The sequence below is a fragment of the Hyperolius riggenbachi genome, chromosome 6, assembly GCF_040937935.1.
Source record: "Hyperolius riggenbachi isolate aHypRig1 chromosome 6, aHypRig1.pri, whole genome shotgun sequence".
In the NCBI taxonomy this organism is placed as follows: domain Eukaryota; kingdom Metazoa; phylum Chordata; class Amphibia; order Anura; family Hyperoliidae; genus Hyperolius; species Hyperolius riggenbachi.
This window is the reverse complement of record NC_090651.1, coordinates 296,819,246-296,841,679: the sequence shown is the minus strand read 5'-3', so window position 1 is coordinate 296,841,679 and position 22,434 is coordinate 296,819,246. Positions and strand designations below refer to the sequence as shown.

General features: G+C 42.5%; 1 protein-coding gene across 1 annotated transcript; it reads right to left on the bottom strand.

Annotated features, from left to right (window-relative positions):
• Positions 1-1,067: 1,067 nt before the first annotated feature.
• Positions 1,068-21,622, bottom strand: LOC137521627 (G1/S-specific cyclin-D1-like). The gene is made up of 6 exons (XM_068241126.1): positions 21,536-21,622; positions 17,517-17,738; positions 11,966-12,181; positions 10,812-10,971; positions 7,362-7,510; positions 1,068-5,767 (listed from the first exon to the last, which is right to left on the bottom strand). Exons 2-6 carry the CDS (start codon positions 17,712-17,714, stop codon positions 5,618-5,620), a joined length of 873 nt encoding a protein of 290 aa, XP_068097227.1. The 5' UTR covers positions 17,715-17,738; positions 21,536-21,622; the 3' UTR covers positions 1,068-5,617.
• Between the last annotated feature and the right edge of the window lie 812 nt (positions 21,623-22,434).

Genomic DNA, 22,434 nt, shown 5'->3' with positions numbered 1-22,434 from the left:
AGAAAACCGCACATGCGCAGTACTGTCACGCCGGCCGCCGTGATGACAACAAGCATCATCTTTCAGGAAGTGTCAGCTCGGCCCTGGTGTCGCCGGTCGTGATTTCTGCGGAGGGACCGGGAGAAGAGCCAGGAGGATGCCGGGGGGACCACCCGACCTACGGTGGGCTGGAGAAAGCCCCAGGTAAGTTCCGATTTTGTTTTCTTTTACGCCTTAGAGTCCCTTTAAGGCAGTGCTGGAAAATGGTTGGCACACAAAATATAAACAGTTTGGCAGAATTTTGACATTCTTCACTTAGAGGTGTACTCACTTTTGTTGCCAACAGTTTAGACATTACCACTTAGTGACATGCAGACGTATTAAAAAGTCCTGCTGGAGCCTCTTAATGGCTCCAGGATGTTTTAAAACGTCATGTGCTGCTGCTGCTGCTGTGCGTGCTCCCATTCCTGTGCACCTGAAAATAGTGAAAAAAAACCACCTTTATTTTCAAATACTATATTGTCACCATACTTTGTACTAGGGACATAATTAAAATCTTGTTATAACCCGGACAAATAGGCAGATAAAATGTGTGGGTTTTATGTACAGTAGCAGTGTTTATATTAAAAATATAGGGGATGAAATTGGAGAAATTGTGTATTTTTTCATTTTTTCCATGTTTTCCCCTTTAAAATGCATAGAATATAAAGTAATTACTGAAAACAAATATCATCCCCAAAAAGCCCAATTGGTGGTGAAAAAAACAAGATATAGATCATTTCATTGTGATTAGTAGTGATTAAGCTATTGGCAAATGAAAGGGGTGAGCACTGAAAAATCGCTCTTGTCCGTTAGGGTAAAAACCTCCTTGGGGTGAAGTGGTTAAAGGCTGTGTTTTGAGTTGTTTTGATGGGACAGCAAATTTACACTTACAAGCTGTACACTGACTATAGTGTCATATCTTCATTGTTGTGCCATGAAAAGAAAATATGAGACGTGTACTCTCTTGTGAGATGCTGTATGAATGTGTAATTTTCATTTTTTTAATAAGACAGAAACTGGATCATTTTCAACCATTTTATTTATGAAAATAAAAAAGTTCACACACACAAACACAATTCTGAACAAATCCGGAAGAGAACAGTTCCTATAAAGTGCAAAAATACATGGAGGATGTTCTCTCTCTCATTAAGTTACAAGTAGAACATTGGTTCAATAGAATAAAACCGACCAAAATAAATACAAAACAAGAACAAAACAAAACAAAAAAGAAATGAAAAATAATTTAAAAATAAATAAGTCACTGCTGAACAAAATCTTAAATAATAGGAAAATACAACAAGGCTTACACTACAGGAAACCCCAAGAATTCAGTAACCGTGAACCGAAAGGGCCCATTCACGCAGGGGATCGCAAAACGATGGCGATAAGCAATAGCGTTTTGAGGTGGTGATTTTTTTTGCGGTAAAAAGCGTAATTCTTGCGATTGTTGAGCAATCGCAATTAGTGCTGTTTAATATTGTGATCGCTCAAAAAATCGAGAAAAAGTGCTGCATGCGCCGCATTTTCATTTATCGTAAATCGCCGGTGATCACCGCAGTGAGATCACTGCCATATACTTTACATTACACTAGCGCTTTTAAAAGCGGTAGCGATCACTGGCGATTAGTGGTAAACAGCCACTAATCACCCCAGTGTGAATGGGCCCAAAGGCTTGCGAATGTTGCCAGACTGTCAACAAATATGTCGTCAAGTCTCGTGATCAGTTCACGTTTGATGGATTGGTGGGAAAACCTCACTGCTGAGTCATCCTATGCGCCTATGTACTAACTGTGCCACTTACAGGCTTGGGAGACACTACTATGTAACAAGATAGGATAATACTGAGCAACCATAGGCACCCCCATCCAGCTGAAAAACTACAAGCCCCAGCATGCATTGCTGACTGGCCAGGCCTGCAAAGAGTTGCAGCTTCTAAAAAAACTGGAGGTGATTTCCAGGAAGATAGTAAAAGCAAAGTCAAAGTTATTTGTCCATCACTTTTAGCCCCATCATCATCATCATCAAGTAGTTCAAGTCTCCTCATAACACAATTCATTTTGCAAATAAATAGTTACATGCAGTGCAGCTTCAACTCAAAATAAATTAACAATTCAAATAACCAAAACAAATCAGAAATATGCAACGCCTTAAATTAAAACAATAAAGAACCAATAAATAAAATAAATTAACCACAACAAAATCTTTCTTGGTCTCGGAATGTTTTGTCCCTGCGGTTCTCTCCAAGGCGAGTTGTATAAACCATTGGCATGGAAGCACCAATGGCAGAGTTTTTGTAGTGTGTACCTTGAAAGTGCTTTGTAGTTTACATTACTGGGATTCCGATACAAGATCGGACATCAGAAGGTACACTCTAAACAAACATGGAAATCTTCTAAATTAAACTGACTTATGTAGAACATCTATTCTATAGTTTTCCATACTGGCAGTCATCTGCCAGTGTTACCTTATTCAAGAACCTCCTCTTCATCAATTACTATGATACTAGCAGGAACCTTAACTTAGAGGGATATGGATGTTTCCTTTGAAACAATACCAGTTGCTTGTCAGTCCTGCTGATTTCTTTGCCTGCAGTAGTGGCTGAATCCCACCCCTGAAACAAGCATGCAGCTAATCCAGTCTGACTTCAGTCAGAGCACCTGATCTGCATGCTTGTTCAGGGGCTGTGGCTAAAAGTATTAGAGACACAGGGTCAGCAGGAGAGTCAGGCAACTGGTATTATTTTAAGAGGAAAAATCCATATCCTTCTCAGTTTAGGTTCCCTTTAAAGAGGCCCTGGCCCCTATTCAATTCACTTTTTCTCCTAGGTAACATTTCTACACTAGTGCCTTTTAAGCCACCAGCAACAAAATAAAATACTTTTGACAGCTATTTTTCACCTATTTTTGGTACTTTAATTGTTAAAGAGACTCTGAAGCGAGAATAAATCTCGCTTCAGAGCTCATAGTTAGTAGGGGCATGTGTGCCCCTGCTAAACCGCCGCTATCCCGCGGCTAAACGGGGGTCCCTTCACCCCCAAACCCACCCCCGCAAACCTTGGTCGTCTTTTGGTCGCAGATTTATTGCTTCCTGGGGGCAGGGCTAACGGCTGCAGCCCTGCCTCTAGTCGCGTCTATCAGACGCGCATCGCCGCCTCTCCCCCGCCCCTCTCAGTGAAGGAAGACAGAGGGGGGGGGGGAGAGGCGGAGATACGCGTCTGACAGACGCGTGTGGGGCAGGGCTGCGGCGGTTAGCCCTGCCCCAATGCTTAAGCGCTCCCCCGCTGTACGGAGGGGATTTGGGGGATCAGGGACCCCCGTTAAGCCGCGGGATAGCGGCGTTTTAGCAGGGACACACATGCCCCTGCTATCTATGAGGTCTGAAGCGAGATTTATTCTCGCTTCAGACCCTCTTTAAGTGCTGAAAAAGTATTTTAAACAGAAGATGAAAAATTATCTCCAAGGAGAAAAACTAAGGAGAAAAGGGGAAATGAATAAGAGCTGTTCAGCTGTTAATAGAGTAAGGCAGGGATCACCCTTATTGTGAAAAACAAGGTTATCCGCATTCACTTTTTGTGTTACAATTTGCGTTTGTGTGCAAATGTTCGCTCGTGGTTTTTTTACTCATAAAAGTCAAGGGGAAATTCACATGCAATGCAATGTGTGAATTTATGCTGCAAGATGTACGTTTTTTTGCGCATGTGAAAACACGAACGCAATGTGGGAAATATTAGCAGTAGTGCGATTCCCCATTGACTTTCATTAGCTGTGAAGCAAATGGGTTTTCAAAACAATGTGTGGCGAACATGTTTTTGCATGTTTGCATACAAATTTCAATAAGTGTGAACCCTGCTTAAGGCCCATTCACACTTGCAAAACGCTAGCGCTTTTGCTAGCATTTTGCTCGGGCGTTTTTTTTGCGCTGAACACGAAAAAAAAAAATCGCCACTCACACTTGGCGATTTTTTAGCGATCTCGTGTAGTGCTTCTATAGCACTGAAATGCGATCACCGGAAAATCGTCTGAAAATGGTGCAGGCTACACGTTTGCGTTTGGTGATTTGCTTTAATCGCTGGCAATTAACGCAAATCACTCAAGTGAGAACGGGCCCATAGGGTATTATTGCACAAGCGCTTTAAAAAGCGATAGCGCTTGAGCGTTTTGCCGAAATCGCCAGCAAAACGCTCTAGTGTGAATTGGCCCTTGCTCAGGACTGAGTCGCAAAGCGTGCCGCCCATTACTTAACTGTCACTACACCAATGCTCACTGATCATGTGACCAAAATCACATGACTAGAGATGCTGTCAATTGGTAAATGGCAGTAGAGTGTCTGAGTCTCACTACATAAACAGTTGGGCACAGGTTCTCTATAAACAACTCCTATATATATAGAACATCTATTATATGTGTTCATTGTACAGTATTACCATTGTAAAAGCCATTTCAATCCTTAGGGGTATTACGCAGGCAAGATAAATCACAATGACAATATACTACTACATATTTTCTAAAGAATCTTATGTGGTGGTGGGCGGAGCCTACAAATTCATAGTTGCGGTATAAGATAAGCCAACCAATCATAATATAAATTAAACTAGGTAGTGGAGGGCGGAGCCTGCAGATTCAAAGCTGCAGTCTAAAGCTGAGTACACACGTACGATAACGATCGTTCAAAAACGAACGATAACGACAATCGGAACGATAATCGTGCGTTCAAAAAGTGTGAACGATCGTTTTTGTGAACGATAACGATCGTTATCGTTCAATCGGACCGATCCAACCCGGCGGATTTTTTCGAAAGATAATCGTTCAATCGTTGCAGTGTGTACAAAGATCGTCCGATAACGCATGTTCTTATTGCCTGTCATAACGTCACTTCCGTTTGCGCACGCATTTTTTTATCGTTCGTCGTTCAGTACTTTATACTTATATCGTTCACGTGTGTACACAATCGTTCATTACGAACGATCTTTTCAGTCTAATTTGAATATCGTGTAAACGTCACGAATCGTTCGTAACGAACGATCTTTATCGGACGTGTATACGAACCTTAAGCCAACAATCAATCATCTAAGAGGCATTGAGAGAGAGTGCTTTTCTGTAGTAACATTTCATTTTGTCATTGGGAATTCTGTACATTTAATGAACCATTTACAGAGCAAACAGTCCCCAATGCAACAGAATTAACTTCTCTCAATGCACAACAGAATATAAGGCCATTGACTGTGAGCATCTATTGAATGATGCCAGGAAGGACTTGGTGTAACAACGTACACATAACAATGCACTTCCTTGTTTGGGTGGTTCTGCACAGGGATGGCGGAAAGCTGAGAAATGACACACAAGTTCAGGCCAGTCTCACAGCAGTGTTCTCCCCAGGCTCTTTTAGCCGGGTGCTCCACCCGGCTAGTTTTGGTGACCACCCAGCTGTCATCGGCTCACCACCTCCTATGCTGTAAGCAGAGTTGCACACAGAAGCACCGGCCCTGCATTCTCATCTCGCCCCACCCGGCTACTTTTTCATGCCACCCGGCTGGAAAAAATTTCTGGGGAGAACACTGCACAGTATAAATCGGATAGGACAGGTGACAACACAGAGGTTACAAGTCAAAGTCCAGGACATCGGTGGGAGTGCTGGCCCGCTCAATCTCCTCTACAGTCTTGGGCTGCTGGACTCGCTCTCTCTCAGCCTGCCGGAGGTTGGATTCTAGTGACACCTCAATCTGTTCTTGACACATTCGCAGGATGTTCTGTGATCAGAATAAAAAAGGTTATAAGCAGGAGTTTGCAGTGCCTGTATAATTAACAAGTGAAGTCCAGCAATAAATGCATATGCTGTATAATATTGGTCATGCCTGTACTTTTATTCATCACACACCAGAAAACTATAACTCTACTCATTCATGTAATATACCTGCATTACTCATTTACATACATATTTATAGGGAACCCGAGGTGAGACATATGGAGGCTGACATATTTATTTCCTTTTAAACAATGCACATTGCCTGGCTGTCCTGCTGCTCCTCTGCCTCTACAGGTGCCCATACATCTAGTGATAATGGGCAGATCAACCAAGAGACAGAATTCTCTCTGAAGTTGGTCACATCGTCAATCGGGCATGCTCTTGCCGGCACCAATTTTCATCTGATTCAATAATAAATATCGAATCTGATGGTCGATCGGCCACCAAGTCGAGTGATGTGTGGGCACCTTAATACTTTTAGCCAGTGGTCCGCTTACCACAAAGGATCCCGCTGATCTGCTGCTAGGTGACAAGGGTGAATGGCTCCTATTTATAAAATAGGAGCCATTCACTGTCCATTAAGTGATGAGTGGAGAACAGACAAAAAAATATGTCCATCCTCCGCTCTAGGAACAGAGCCTAATTATTTTATTGCCATTTACTAAAACTAGCACATGTGTACTTTACATTACATATCTAAATACTGTCTGCTGAAAGGATTGTTGTTAAATGTAAGTACAATTTAAATGATTTATTTCAATGAACACCTTTAAAAGACACCCGTAGCGAAAATAAAGTAATGAAAAAATGATTGCACCTCTCTTCCTTCAATTAAAAAGGACTTTAAGATATTCTACAGTTTTATTTTATGTTTAAATCTACTTTTTACGTTTTAACTGTTTTATTGCTTTTGCTCAATGACACATTCGTTGAAGTATGCCAGAGCTAAAAATCTATGAACTATTTTTATCTCTTCCCTGCTCTCAGAAGCCATTTTCTGCTAGGAAAGTGTTCTATAGTTGGAATTTCTTATCAGTGAGGGTCAAATTGTGGTCACTTCCTGTCTGCGTCAGGACTGAGTCAGCCACTTACATACATGATATTTAACCCTTTCAGGCAGAGAAAGAAAAAAGGAACAAAGCATAGTTATTAGTGTGCTAGTGACTGTACATACACAAGTCTATCTCATCATGTCACATGTCACTTCGGGTATCCTTTAATTGTATTTTATATCTACTTGAAGTTCCAATTTAAGATACAAAGTCTTGTTGAATATTAGAGATGGTCAATGACATTATTATTAATTTGGATTTATATAGCGCCATCATCTTCTGTGACGCTGCTGCAAATAATTGTAAGTTGTTGCAGAATTACAGTATGTATTTTTATGCAAATTTAGGCAGCTTAAAAATTGACAAATCAAATCCTATCTCAGCTTCATTTGAAGCAGCATAAATTTGTTTAGAACATTTGCATAACACTACATCAACTCAGAATGTTTTTGTATCTCACTGAGCAATACTATTGAATATCTGTATGCTCTCACAGCAATAATACCATTTTACAAATACATTTAAAAAAAAAAAAAAGATCTTTACCGGGTCACAACGGATAGCTTGTGCGAGGTAATTTGTGGTCGCTAAACTGGTATACGTCATTCCCAAATTTTCTGGCCTCAGCCCTGTGACGGCTGCTGCTAAACTTGCTGCGGCCACCATAGAAGGAGGTAGTGCAATAAAAGTACAATCTGCAAAACAAAGATTTGCCAGCATATTAATAATTGTAGCATTACAAGAATCTAATGATGTCTGCTAGTTATCTAACAACAGAAGATTTAGGTGTAAAGAATTTTGCACATGCACTATTGGAGACTGACCCTGCTGATGACACTCTGGAAAACAAGCACTGTACAGATGTGTTGCTCTAGCATACCAGAATGACATGTAGTGTTGGTGCTATTGGGAGAGGACAAGGGACGATGGCAAAAAGCATAGTGTAATGCCTTCTGGGTAAAGAGAGTAGCAATGCACTTGGCAAATCTGAAGCGAAAATAAACTTATGATATAATGAATTGTATGTGTAGTACAGCTAAGAAATAGAACACTAGTAGCAACGAAAATAGTCTCATTGTTTTCCAGTACAGGAAGAGTTAAAAAAAACCTGCAGTTGTTATCTAAGCAAAAGAGCTTCTCTGAGCTCTTTGACCCACTGGGACGTATATAGTCTTGTTTTCTGAAACACTTAAACAGCAGAGTTTAAAAGACAGAGGCCCATATGCAATTCACTTTTTCACCTAAGTTTTTTCCTAGGAGATCATTTTAATCTTCTATTTAAAATAACTTTCCAACACTTTTCAACGGAAAATGTACTGAAAAGTTGATGAAAACGTACTTAAAATTATTTTGAGTATGTTCTTGCTTTTTGGTGGCTTAAGGCATTTTATTGACAAGTTTAAAAATATCACCTAAGGAGAAAACACAGGAGAAAAATGTAATTACATATGGGTCAGAGCAGAATGATGCAAGGTTATAAAAAAATAAATAAATAAAAAACAATACCTGCAAATAAAAATAAGAGACTCTTCTTTGCTATCAAAGCCGGATTGACACCATAAAAATCAAATTTCAATAGCAACTGGTCTGAGTGTATTAAGTGTTAAAGATGCTAATCCTGCATTCAAAACTTTTTCTGCTGTTACGATTTGGAGTTATCACATACCTTAGGAGCACTGGCCCTTTAGTAGTCAGTGCCAAGCAGTTGCATGCTGGGGGTTCTTTTTATCTATAATATATTCCTCCTCTCGCATTTATTTCCCTGCCTAGCTGCCTATCCGAAACACGATCCCCTGCTCACTTGTGTTTACAAGCAAGGCTGAGGTGACTCAGCGATTGGAGGAGAAAAGAAAAAAAAGTAAAGGGCAGAAATGACATCAGGATTTAGCCTCAAACTGTGGGCAAAAGACATGGTTCCCACCAGGAACAGAATTCTCTTCATTTACTATATAAAATTCACTGAAATCAAAACGTGGACAGTACAATACATGTGTTATGTAAGTAGATCAATTATTTATCTACTTATATATGTTTTTTTTTCCCTGGCATAGCATGGCTAATCCTACTGCTTTAATGTTCTATTCCTTATCCGTGCTACACATACAATTCACCATATCACAAGTTTTTTTGCTTAAAGGGAACCTTAACTGAGAGGGATATGGATGTTTCCTTTTACACAATACCAGTTGCCTGGCAGCGCTATTGCTGCAGCAGTGGATGAATCGCACACCTAAAACAAGCTAATCCAGTCTGACTTCAGTCAGGGCTCGTTTCCACTATCGCGAATCTGCATGCGTCCAACGCATGCAGATCCGCACATGTAATACAAGTGGATGGGCCTGTTTCCACTGTAGCGTTGTTGAGGTGCGTTTTTTTCAGCGTGAAAAAAACGCACAAAAGAGCCAACGATTTCGCCTGCGTCGGGAATCCGTGCGAATCGCCGCTAATGTATTTAATAGTAAAAACGCATGCGTTTGTTACATGCGTTTTTACCCGCGATTTCGCACCTTTTTCAATTTTATTTAGCCCTGGCAGTGTCATGGTTAATTTCGCATGGCACCCTGCCATGCGAAATCGCATGCGAAATCGCGGGTAAAAACGCATGTGGAAACGCATCCGCATGCGTTTTTACAAGCGTCGGAATGCGGCCGAAATCGCGTCGCAACAGTGGAAACAAGCCCTCAGAGCACCTGATCTGCATGCTTGTTCGGGGGCTGTGGCTAAACGTATTAGAGACACAGGATCAGCAGGAGAGTCAGGCAACTGGTATTATTTTAAAAGGAAAAATCCATATCCTTCTCAGTTTAGGTTCCCTTTAAGGTTTGCTTTGAAGATCTACTGCCTGTCCTTGATCAGTAAGCCAACGTATTACAGGTTTATACTGCTGAAGAAAGTGAAGAGTCTTTACCTAAACTTTACCTAACAGCCTGAATACTTCTAACCAGATCTGGTTCACACAGATTTTACATAGTTACATAGTTATTTGGGTTGAAAAAAGACACATGTCCATCGAGTTCAACCAGAAAACAAAGTACAACACCAGCCTGCTCCCTCACATATCCCTGTTGAGGTTGATGAACCGGCATCATTTGTGGCACTTGGCACTAAAGCACTGTCCATTCAAATGAACGTACATCGCGTTTTAAAAGTCGGTGCTGGCTTTTCCCAACGTTTGTGCAAATACTACACTCGATCCTGTCGTCTTGTTTCATCCTGGATGCTATCGGCTAAGCACGAAGGGAACTGATGCCAAATGCTTCTCTGCTTGTTTGTAGAGGAGCGTTTAGTATCGGCGAAATGCAATGTCGCCAGAAGCCTGTGTGAACCAGGCCTTAAAGTGAACCTAAAGGCAAAAAAAAAAAAATGAGATGAACTCACCTGGGGCTTCCCTCAGCCCCCTGCAGCCGATCGGTGCCCTCGTAGCTCCGGTCCGATGCCTCTGGACCCGCCGGCGACGACTTCCGGTTTCACCGTCACCGATCGGCTGCAGGGGGCTGAGGGAAGCCCCAGATGAGTTCATCTCATTTTTTTTTTTTTACTTTAGGTTATCTTTAAAGCACAACTGTAGTGAGAAGAATATGAAGGCTGCCATATTTATTTCCTTTTAAAGAATTCTAGTTGCCTGGCAGCCCTGCTGATCTATTTGGCTGCAGTAGTGCCTGAATAACACCAGAAACAGGCATGCAGCTAATCTTGTCAGATCTGACAATGTCAGAAACATCTGATCTGCATGCTTGTTCAGGGTCTATGGCTGAATGTATTAGAGGCAGAGGATCAGAAGAACAGCCAGGCAACTGGTATTGCTTAAAGGAAAAATATGGCAACCTCCATATCCCTCAACAGCTGTCCTTTAATGACACTGGGACGCGGCTGAACGTACACCAGATTCTCAGCCTAGAAAAACCAAAATAGCCACTTCAGCCGACTTATGCAGTAAGTATTTGGCAGGAGCAAGAATAAGACACACCCTGATTGGTGGATTGCTGCTGGACTCACCTGTTGTGCACAGTGCAATGAAGGTCTCGGTGTGCTTCCTAACTTGCTGCACTCTCTCTATTGGCAAGTCCAGCAGGGCCAGGAAATGTGGTAGAAAGTCTCTGGGTGTCACCGCCTCGATATCCCACTGCAGCTTGTTCAGGACCAGCAGCTCCATGGACTAGACAGACAACAGAAGATCAGACAACACTTCACAGTCAATCTCAGTAACAGATTATTGAGTCATGGTAGCCATTATTTAAATAAACTTTATCTGACAATAAACTGAAGAGATAAATAAGTGTATCCATACTCTCTCTTATAAATAGGATTTTCCTGGAAGCCGCGCACCTCCTCGATCTCGCTGCCGAGGATAGGAGCATTCTGGGCATGCGCCGTATGTACAGACACTGAGCATGCTCAGAACGCTCCTGATCATGGAAGCACATTCAAGGAGGTGCATGGCCCGGAAAAGCGCATGCACAGTAGCCCTTGGATGGACTTGGCCACGGCAGCATAACAAATTGGACTGGGAGGACGCTGAGGTGAGCTGACAAACTACAAGGGGCTGGAAAGAGCCCCAGGTAAGCAAAAATCCTCTTGTCCCCCAAGTCTCAGGTTTCCTTTAACAATAGGTGACATCTTCCTTCTTCAAAACCTGCAGATATAATGGTAGGCCTCATCTACTACATTACAAATCCCCCTGATGTAGGCCCTAGCCTTAAGGCCGGTTCTAGACTTTTTGCTGCCTGAGGAAAACTTGTGAGGATTCTTCCTCCCCCTTCCCAAACTGGAATAATGACACAGCATCCAACAATTTGCACGGCACGTTATACAGTAGCTGTGGTGCAAGTTTTGTTAAGTAATGCTAATATGCCATGTAATATTTCTTCTTCATTTAATGTTCTCAGTCAGCTGCTCTCCTGCTTCCCGGCTCCTCACTCACTGTCAGACTCCCTGCACAGCACAACAAGCTGCTTTTCCCTAATGATGACCTCTTCACCTCACTCGCTCTCCTCTCGATTTTCCTCCTACTCTGACTGCATGCTGTAACAGTAAACACAGTACAAACATGCCGCCCTTGTAATCTCTGCGCCTGATGCAAATGTTTCACCTTGCTTCATGAGAGAACCGGCCCTGCCTAGCCTGGCCGATGGCCTGTGACTGGTATTTACCTGCAGCTCTCTGTTGGAGAAGGAATAGTCAGAGTACATGCAGAGGTTCTCTATGGTCAATACTTTGGTCTCCTTCAGCTTTGAAGCCAGCAGAACACAAGCAGCACCCAGGAGCTGAAGCCTCCTCTTCTCCACAGGTACCAGAGACAAGAAGCGGTCCAAGCAATTCACTGCCAGAGGGAACACCTCCTCTCCACATCGCTGGTCTTCACACACCTAAGACAATCAGGGGAGACAAACATCAACTTCATCACTGTGCATTCAGTCATATAAACTTCACATGATGCAAGTCATTTATTGTGTCAAATGTGAGCACTTTGATTTAATCTATCCACTGCTACCTGTCTGTTCAATTTGCTTCCAAGTGCTTTTGGACAGGTTATTGGCCATGAGTAGGGATGGCCCTACATAGGAGAACTTACAGAGGAGCATGTGATCAGTTGACAGATTTGTAAGGCACTGAATTGCTGGCCATGTGCATGCGTTAAACCAAAGTCATCATAGCAAATCAGAACCTTCCAAATCTATCAGGTGATCAAACTGATCACATGCTCCTCTGAATTCTTCCAGGCAGGGCGATCCCTAGTCATAAGCAATGGCAGGTTTCCCTTGACTGAGGTGGAACAGGCTGATCGGGCCTGCAGGATTATGTAGTATATTGATCAATAGAAAGTTTAGGCGTGCAATAACAGGAATCTAAGGGTAGCCATACACAGATCAGTTAGGGCTCGTTTCCACTATCGCGAATCCGCATGCGTCCAACGCATGCGGATTCGCACATGTAATGCAAGTGGATGGGCCTGTTTCCACTGTAGCGTTGTTGAGGTGCGTTTTTTTCAGCGGTAAAAAAACGCACAAAAGAGCCAACGAATTCGCCTGCGAGTGGAATGCATGCGAATCGCCGCTAATGTATTTAATAGGAAATTCGCTATGGTATGCGAATTTTCATGCGGATTCGCATGCGAATTCGCATAGGTACCAATGTAATTCAAACAGGCAGTGACATGGTTAAATTCGCATATACCCTCACCTATGCGAATTCGCATGCAAATTCGCAGCAAAAAACGCGCAAAAATTCGCATCCGCATGCTATTTCATGCAATTTCAACAGCGGTGGAATCCAGGCGATTCTGCACCGCAATAGTGGAAACGAGCCCTTACAGATCGATATGCCAAGCAGTCCTTTTCAAATTCGGCTGACCAATTCCTACTCCTCACAGCAAATTCAGTTTTGATCGATTTAAATGTGATTGAATCTGCCTCCCTACCACCCACAAAAGTGATACATATATGGCCAGCTGGAGAGAGGTGGCTTTCTCCCTAGCATGTGGTTAAAAGAACACTTTTTTGGCGCTAGTATGATTGAGGTCAGCCAGTGTGAAAGTCCATGGGGAAATTCCACTAACAGGATTGGGTGGACAGCACCCTCTCAAACTGTTTCAGATAGGTTGTAGTAATAACACGATATTTGGCCGATTAGAATGCTTCAAGTTGTAGACATAGCTGTGACTGGAGAATTGTTTCCTATGGACTTTCATGCTGGCTCACCTCAACCATACTCACCTCCCACTCCTCAACCAAACAATTTCCGATTTGGAAGGGTGAGGTGAAAGGTTCTATTGTACAACTGGGCCGTGAGCTACCTGTGTACGGCATAGGTTTACTTGAAAAGGATAAAAGATGGTTTCTAAAGCGGATTTATAAGTTAATTTTTTATGTTAATTTTTTATTATGACTTCCATTTTAGGAAAACTGCAAGTCCTAACCTGTTAAGAGCCAGAAGCTTCCTGTATAGAACACTTCTCATGGATGAGCTATGAAAATGACCATAGCTGTCCTCCTATAAATTATAGCTATTACTGCTATCAGGCAACAGGCTGACTATACACCTTTTCAAGCAGGCTGATCAAAGAAATTATCAACATCCTCCTTAAGCTGGCCACACACCATACAATATTAATTGTACATTCTTACCACTGCCATGTAGTATCATAGCTTGCCTAACCAATCTGTTCCAGATATTCTCAGTATGTTGGCCCTTAAAGTGAACCAGAGACGAAGCACCCTCATGTATTTTACCATATACGTATATCAGTGGGAACATTAGAGGAAACACCTACCCTGCTCTTGGTTTCATTCTTCACTGTTCAGCTTGCTTCTTATCAGTCCTGATAAAATCCCCGACTGAGCATTCAGTCTGGTTTTGCTCAGGAATCATTATAGCTGAGTCATTATAGCAGAGCCAGCAGGGGGCAGGCTTGGGCTTGAAAAGACATTAGAGAAGACAGACTGCTATAATGATTCCTGAGCAAAGCCAGACTGAATGCTCAGTTGGGGATTTTATCAGGGCTGATCAGAAGCAGGCTGAGCAGTGAAGAATGAAGCAGAGAGCAGAGTAGGTGTTTTCTCTAAAGTTCCCACTGATATATATGGTGAAATACATGAGGGTGCTTCGTCTCTGGTTCACTTTAAGCCTCATACACACAGTACAATTTTCCATCACATCTCTGGGTGATCCGATAAGACCTTTTGTGACCTCTCTTCACTTCAGATTACCAAAAGGACCACAAAGGGGTCCCACATCTACTACCTTGCATAGGACCCCATTACATCTTAATCCATCTCTGCATTAGATTCTATATTGACAGTTCCAGCATGTAACAGTGTGCAGCCAATCACAGTGCCCATCTCCAGGGCTAATTCATTCATAGAAATGGGCTTTCACTTCAATAAAAACATGTTTTCCTATAAACTAGTGGAAATGGAATTGGTGAAGTCTAAACCAAAACGTTGCATAGAGCTCATCAGATACGGGAGTGAATTAATTGACAGCATTATTAAAGAGACACTGAACCGAAAAAAAATGATGATATTATGATTTGTATGTGTAGCACAGCTAAGAAATAAAACATTAAGATCAGATACATCAGTGTAATTGTTTCCAGTACAGGAAGAGTTGAGAAACTCCAGTTGTTATCTCTATGCAAACAAGCCATTAAGCTCTCCAACTAAGTTAGTCATGGAGAGGGCTGTTATCTGACTTTTATTATCTCAACTGTTCCTGGACTATTTACTTTTCCTCTGCTAGAGGAGAGGTCATTACTTCACAGACTGCTCTGAAAGACTCATTTTGAATGCTGAGTGTTGTGTAATCTGCACTTATTATAGAATGATGCAATGTTAGAAAAAACACTATATATCTGAAAATAAAAGTATGAGAATATTTTCTTTGGTGCTAATCTTCTAGTAATTATTCATAGTACACAACCAATTCACTATATCATATTTTTTTTTTTCGCTTCAGTATCTCTTTAATGAAGTTTTTTGTTAATCATTAGCCTTCATATCAAACTAAAGCCTGGTACAAACTTTCAATTATGATTGGCCAATCACTGACCAATTTTACTGCCTCCATAAACCAGCTATACACAGGTCAATTATGGCCCTATATGCCAAGGCGATTGACGCCTATCTGACTGGAAATCGATAGGTTTGACTACTGTCACACTGAGGCGTTGCCTCACGCATACCATTCACAATGGTCTCAATTTACTAAGCTTTATCAAACACTTTATCAAACGTTTGATAATTTACCTCATGGGTAAAATCTGATTTTGAATTCACTAAAGTGTTATAGATTTATTGAACGTTTTATCGATAAAACATACAATAAATCTATATCAAAATTAGATTTTACCCTTGAGGTAAATTATCAAACGTTTGATAAAGTGTTTGATAAAGCTTAGTGAATTGAGGCCAATGAGTTTCCACATTCCATAACCGAATGTCGGAAAATTACCAACTGGAGCATGATCATCTTCACATTCTTCACATTCACAATGTTTTCTGCCTAAAATTACCATTTGCAGGAAAAGTGATAAAAGTGTGGTAACGTCTGTAAAAAATTATTTTAGACTTAAATTTAGCAAAAAATGAAATTCATAAAAATAAATAAATAAATAAAAATAAAGGGTGCATTGTTTCATTATAAAGTTATCATTTTCTTAATCACCTGTAAGTACCAGGCGCAATTTTTCACTACATGTCTAATTACGTTACATGTAGTCTACTCTAGAGCATTTTAAGTTGTGCTTGCTGGACTGTGGAATTTTTTCACAGAAAACGATATTTTACGCACATATTCCGCATTTTTAATCAACGTTTAATGACGTTTTTCACTATTCCCATCATGTTACCGCACTATTTTACTGACCTTTTCTCGCACTCAGAAAATGATTGCGAATATGGAAAAAAAAAACGGTCAGTACCACTGTTGGCAATTTTACGTACTGAAAATCTTTACCGATCATGGTATTGTGAATGGAGGCCATTGAGGGGTTGCTTCACGCTGGACCTATGCCGTGTGACGCACACAGTGAAGCATACAGTACAGAGAAGGTTTCCTTCACTGCCACTTTTAACACCTGCACTATGCAGTAACGCACTGTATGTATTGCGTTTTTCCAAAACATTAAGTTGCATCGATCTGCTAACACACACCGATGTAAACGCGCTACAATATAATTGCAATGTGATTATGTTGTCTGGCGCAATGCACCTCCCAACTGTGAAAGTAGCCTTAGTGGTTGCTTTATATCTGTGTAGAACTTCATTTCGATGCATTTCAGCAGATATCTATTGCGCATCAATCAAACTGCAAGAGTTGTAGTGCTCAACGCAAGGCAACGCTATGTGGCCATCGATCTGCCACCCTTCCTGCCCCCCCCCCCCTTTACACAGAGATTTTTCAACATGCCCAATCATGAAAATCGATTGGAAAAATCAATAGGTGTATAGCCTAAGCTTACTACTTCATTGAACGTGCTGTGTAATATGCTGGTGCTTTGTACAGAGCAATTCTGTGTGTACATCACCACAGAAGATGCTGGCACCATACAAGTCAATAGTAATAAAATAAGAATCATGATAACGGTATTACTAATAATAATCATCATCATCCACTGCTTTTACCGAATACCATAGGCAGTGTTCTACCTGCACTAAAGTTTCTGAAAGCTCAAATCTGATTGGCTGCGAGCAGTTATTGCACATGATCACCTGTTTTTTTATAAGGCTAGAGTTAATAAACAATTAAAATGAGGATTTTATGGAGGCTGCTATATGCATTTCCTTTTAAACAATACCAGTTGCCTGGCAGCCCTGTTGATCTATTTGGCTGCAGTAGTGGCTGAATCACACCAGAAACAAGCAGCTAATCTTGTCAGATCGGACAATAATATCAGAAACACCTGATCTACTGCAATGCTTGTTCAGGGTCTATGGTTAAAAGTATTAGTAGGCAAAGGATCAGCAGGACAGCCAGGCAACTGGTATTGCTTAAAAGGAAATAAATATGGCAGCCTCTATACCCCTCTCTCTTCAGTTGTCCTTTAAGTGTTCACTGACTGAGGTTTATTCAGATCACAGTGCTAAAATGAATGGAGTGCAGTAACCCATGGCAACCGATGGGATTTTTAGCTTTCTGAAGTCAGACAAATAAAACGATTGCGATTGGCTGTTCTGCGTTCCCCCACTTTGCTCTTTGCCTTACCTCAAGCATCCAGCTGGTGAGCATTTTGCGCATGTACGGGTGGATCTCCTTCTGCACGCACTGGAAGTATGTTGGGGATGGAAGGTACCTGTCCTGGGTTGTAAGCAGCCTCTCCAGCACTGTGTTCTGCAGAAGGACAGGGTCAGTCTGGGCTTGCAGCTCCTTCTCAGCCTCCCAGCACAACAATCTGCCTTCCATGCTGTATGTGTCTACTTGTTGCTGCTGCAGAGAAAGAGAATTGTCCCTTTAAACTTTATTAACTTGTCCCTTTAAACCCCAGCCTCATATACTGCAGGACTCCAGCAAGCCCCGCCCACTCCCCAGTACCCCCCCTTCTATACAGCTGCCAATCACAGAGAGCTGTTTGCAAACAAGGCTCTTGGGGGCACAGATGTTCCTCAGCCCCTACACAAGGGCTGAATCTGGCTGCTCTCTATTCTATTCCTTTGTAAAAAAAAAAAAAAAATCCTTCTTGTTTCTGCTACTGCTAAACGCGTGCATTATCGACTAAAGTGAAGAATACTTTTCATTGAGTGTATACGTTACTGTATACGTTACTGTACTCAACGTTGCGTAGCTGCAGCATGACCACGCTCGTGCAAAAGAGGGGGGCAGTTGCGTTCTTCAGGAGAGTCCCGATGAGCCTCTTCAGGACCCAGTATCTAGTTTTTGCACAATAGGTTCACTTTAATGCAACTTAATGACAATGCAAAAAAATTGCTTTTCGTGCAAAAAGTGGCATGCAAATTTGAAGTTAATCAGATACATTTTCAGGTAAATTAGTGTCATGGTATGGGTGAAAAAAGATCAGACAATCATCTGCAGATCTTTTGCAGATACTGATCTGTTGCATGTGTACTGCATCTTTGTGTACAGCATCTTGCAAAGATTTTTATCTGATGGGGAGTTCAGCTCCATAGAATAGACTGTGTCGAGTATGCTCATATATTACATGGAAGGTGGTAAATTAGTCTTTGATCTTTCATTTTTCCAAAGACTTATCTCTTGTGTACCCAGTTTTAACATAGTACAAGTATCCAGAGCTGCATGCTGCAATATTCTCATAAGCTCTGTTTATAGATTACTTGTAGCTTGAACTGTGAGATGACAATGAGCAACTGAGGCCCCAGGAAAGGAGGCCACTATTAACTCCTTCAGCTGGGTTGCTGCATGTCATGGGATTACATTTTCAGCCTCCTTACACACCGTGCCAAAAGGTTGCATCACGCCTTGACGGTGTTATTATACAGTGAGGCATTCAAAAACACCTTTCCCATGTAAGTATTTATTTATTGTATTTATAAAGCGCCAACATATTACGCAGCATGCATGTCGTTCTTTTTAAGGGAGCCCGAGGTGAGAGGGATATGGAGGCTGCCATATTTATTTCCTTGTAAACAATGCCAGTTGCCTGGCAGCCCTGTTAATCTTCTGGAAGAAGTAGTGTCTGAGTCAAAACCCTGGAACAAGCATATGGCTAATCCAGTAAAATGTGAGTCAGCGCACCTGATTTGCTGCATGCTTGTTCAGGGTCTATGGCTAAAAGTATTCGAGACACAGGATCAGGAGAACTGCCAGGCAGAATCCCAATCCGACATGTCCGATCGGGATTCGATTCGCCATTGCAAAACAATGGCAAATCGAATTAAATCCCGATCGGACATGTCGGATTTAATTGGATCATAAATAGAATCGTAATCGAATCGCACAAAGAATCGTATCGTGTAGATGGGGCTTAAAGCGAGTGGGATATCTATGCGATGTTCACAGTGCAGCGGGTGCATTGCGGTATAATCAGGGCTGTGGAGTCGGTACAAAAATCATCTGACTCCAACTCCTTATTCCTCAGTTTATGAAACTTCAATTCTGACTCCACGGCCCTTGCAGGGCTATGGAAGGGTACAAAAATCATCTGACTGCAGCGGTATGGTAACGCACTGCATTACTGCAGAATGTGCATGTTAAAGGGAACCTAAACTGAGAAGGATATGGATTTTTTCTTTTAAACTAATACCAGTTGCCTGACTCTCCTGCTGATCCTGTGTCTCTAATACTTTTACCCACAGCCCCTCAACAAGCATGAAGATCAGGTGCTCTGACTGAAGTCAGACTGGATTAGCTGCATGCTTGTTTTAGGTGTGTGATTCAGACACTACTGCAGCCAAAGAGATCAACAGGACTGCCAGGCAACTGGTATTGTATAAAAGGAAACATCCCTATCCTTCCCTTTAATAGGTAAAGTGAAGCAGTTTTCATTGACAGCCTGCTGTTCCAACAATCTAGCATACATGTCAAAGTAGCATACGTGTGCAGTAACCAAGGTAAAACCAGCAGATTGACATACAGTACCTATTAATTCACCATACACTATTTTTAGGATAGCTGTACTAGAATATCAGTAAATTTACCAATATTCTACCACTTTGTTCATATAGTAAAATATTGGTCATATTTACAGATATTTTACTATAACCTAATCCCTCCCTACTCTCACACAGAACCCTCCCCTGATGTGCAACTAATAACTCTCTTCCCCACCCTCAGTGGGCAACTAAGGGCCGGTTCACACGGACGGCAGGCGGCGTTGGGGCGGCCAGGAAGTCGCGTCGTCCTGTGACGTCCCGTTCGGTGGCGGCGGTACAGAGATCGTCGCGATCAGCGTTTCTCGTCCCCGCAGGGGGACATGAAGCCGCGCCGGCTAGCCGTCCCTGGACGTTGCATGCGGCTTCTAGGGACGGCCGAAACGATGCGTTAAATCGGGATCAGAACGCCGCGTTTATGCAATCGACGGTAATCGACGGTAACCGCGCAATGCTAAACGCTCCTATTCACTTGAATGGGAGAGTTTAGCCGATGGGTCCCGAACGCTTGACGGTAGACGCCGCCAAGCGTCCGTGTGAACCGGCCCTAAGGCGTCTACCGTCAAGCGTTCGGGACCCATCGGCTAAACTCTCCCATTCAAGTGAATAGGAGCGTTTAGCATTGCGCGGTTACCGTCGATTACCGTCGATTGCATAAACGCGGCGTTCTGATCCCGATTTAACGCATCGTTTCGGCCGTCCCTAGAAGCCGCATGCAACGTCCAGGGACGGCTAGCCGGCGCGGCTTCATGTCCCCCTGCGGGGACGAGAAACGCTGATCGCGACGATCTCTGTACCGCCGCCACCGAACGGGACGTCACAGGACGACGCGACTTCCTGGCCGCCCCAACGCCGCCTGCCGTCCGTGTGAACCGGCCCTAACCGTCCCCTCTTGTGTGCACTTCTTTGTACTGGTTAAGGGCTCTGCCTCTGATACAGGGGACCTGGGTTTGAATCTCCGCTCTTCCCGTTTAGTAAGCCAGCCCCTATTCAGTAAGGAGACCGTGGGCAAGACTCCCTAACACTGCTACTGCCTATAGAGCGTGCCCTAGTGGCTGCAGTTCTGGCGTTTTGAGTCCGCCAGGAGAAAAGCGCAATATAAATGTTCTGTGTCTTGGCTAGTGAAGAGGCTGTGCTGCGCAAGCACAGAAGAAAATGTACACTGGCTTGATGGGTACGCTGGAAAGTTGGAACATGCTGGTACTTAATCACATGCAAGAACATATCCGAATCCCTCTAGTTGTGCCATGCACAGCTATGGGGAATCACATGTGCAAAAACATGCAGCCATTTTTTCCCCGCACACCATTTTGAAAACAACCTAGTGAAAACTGGCCTCCATAGAGAATAATAGGAATTACTTCTATCAGTTTAGCAAGAGGGGAGGGTTCTGTGTGAGAATAGGGTTTGGTTGGGTTGCATTTTCTGATACAGATGGTTAAAGTCAATGGTTAGGTTGCACTTTCTGATAGCTATACCTATAAATAAGTGCAACCGGTTGCAAAATCTGATAAAGTTGCAAAAAATATCACCACAGTCTCAGCATTGGTGATCAGATGTGAATAGTAATAAAAGTAAAATTTATAGCAGTCTCGGCATTGCTGATCAGATGTGAATAGTAATAAAAGTAATATTTCTAGCAGTCTCTGCATGATCTACCTGGGAAAGCTGTACCCTTTGTGGCTTGCAGAGAAGATCTGATGATCATTGCTCTGTGCTGTCCAGCCTGCCCCTGTGACTGCTCCTCCTACTTCCTGGGCACAGACAGGAACAGGAAATTGAGTGCAGAGAAAGAGAGAGAGACTGGTCTGTGTGTGAGTAGACCTTTTTCCAATCACATGCAATTCAGCCTGATTGTGTAAGCACATAGCTCACAACTGTACTTTTTTCAGAGGGACAGTCCCTCTTTGGAAACCCAGTCCCCCTGTCCATTTTTCTTCCTCATTTGACCCTCCTTCAGGACTCATGTACAAATCTATGTAAATATGTGTACTTTTATACTGAAAAATGTGTTTAACATACTCTAATCAGAGGTCCCCAGACTTTTTTTTGGGGGGGGGGGGGGGGTTGGAACGGGGCAGAACATGCACAAAATGATACTGAAAAACATTGCATTGAATCTAGGTATTGATTGGTACTCTGCAGGGGAATTAGGGGATTCCTCCTCTATTACACATTCTTCATGCACAATCTGAACATGGATCAGGCCCTACATGTAAGAGTGATGTACAGGTACTTTGCAGGGGAATTAGGAGATTCTTCCTCTATTACACATTCTTCAGGCACAATCTGAACCAGGTTTATGGGTGATAGACAACACCTCTGTGTTTAATGTACACAACATTCTCAGTGGATTCCCTGCAGCTCTGTGGGGAGTGCATATGTAGAGTATAGTACCACTGTGCAACAAAGTAAACCTGAGACAGATGAAATTAAAGTTTTATACATACCTAGGGCTTCCTCCAGCCCCCTTCAAGCTAATCATCAGTCCCTCGCTGTCCTCCTCCGCCACCTGGATCTTCTGCTATGAAACCAGGTATTTGAGCCAGTGTGGCGTA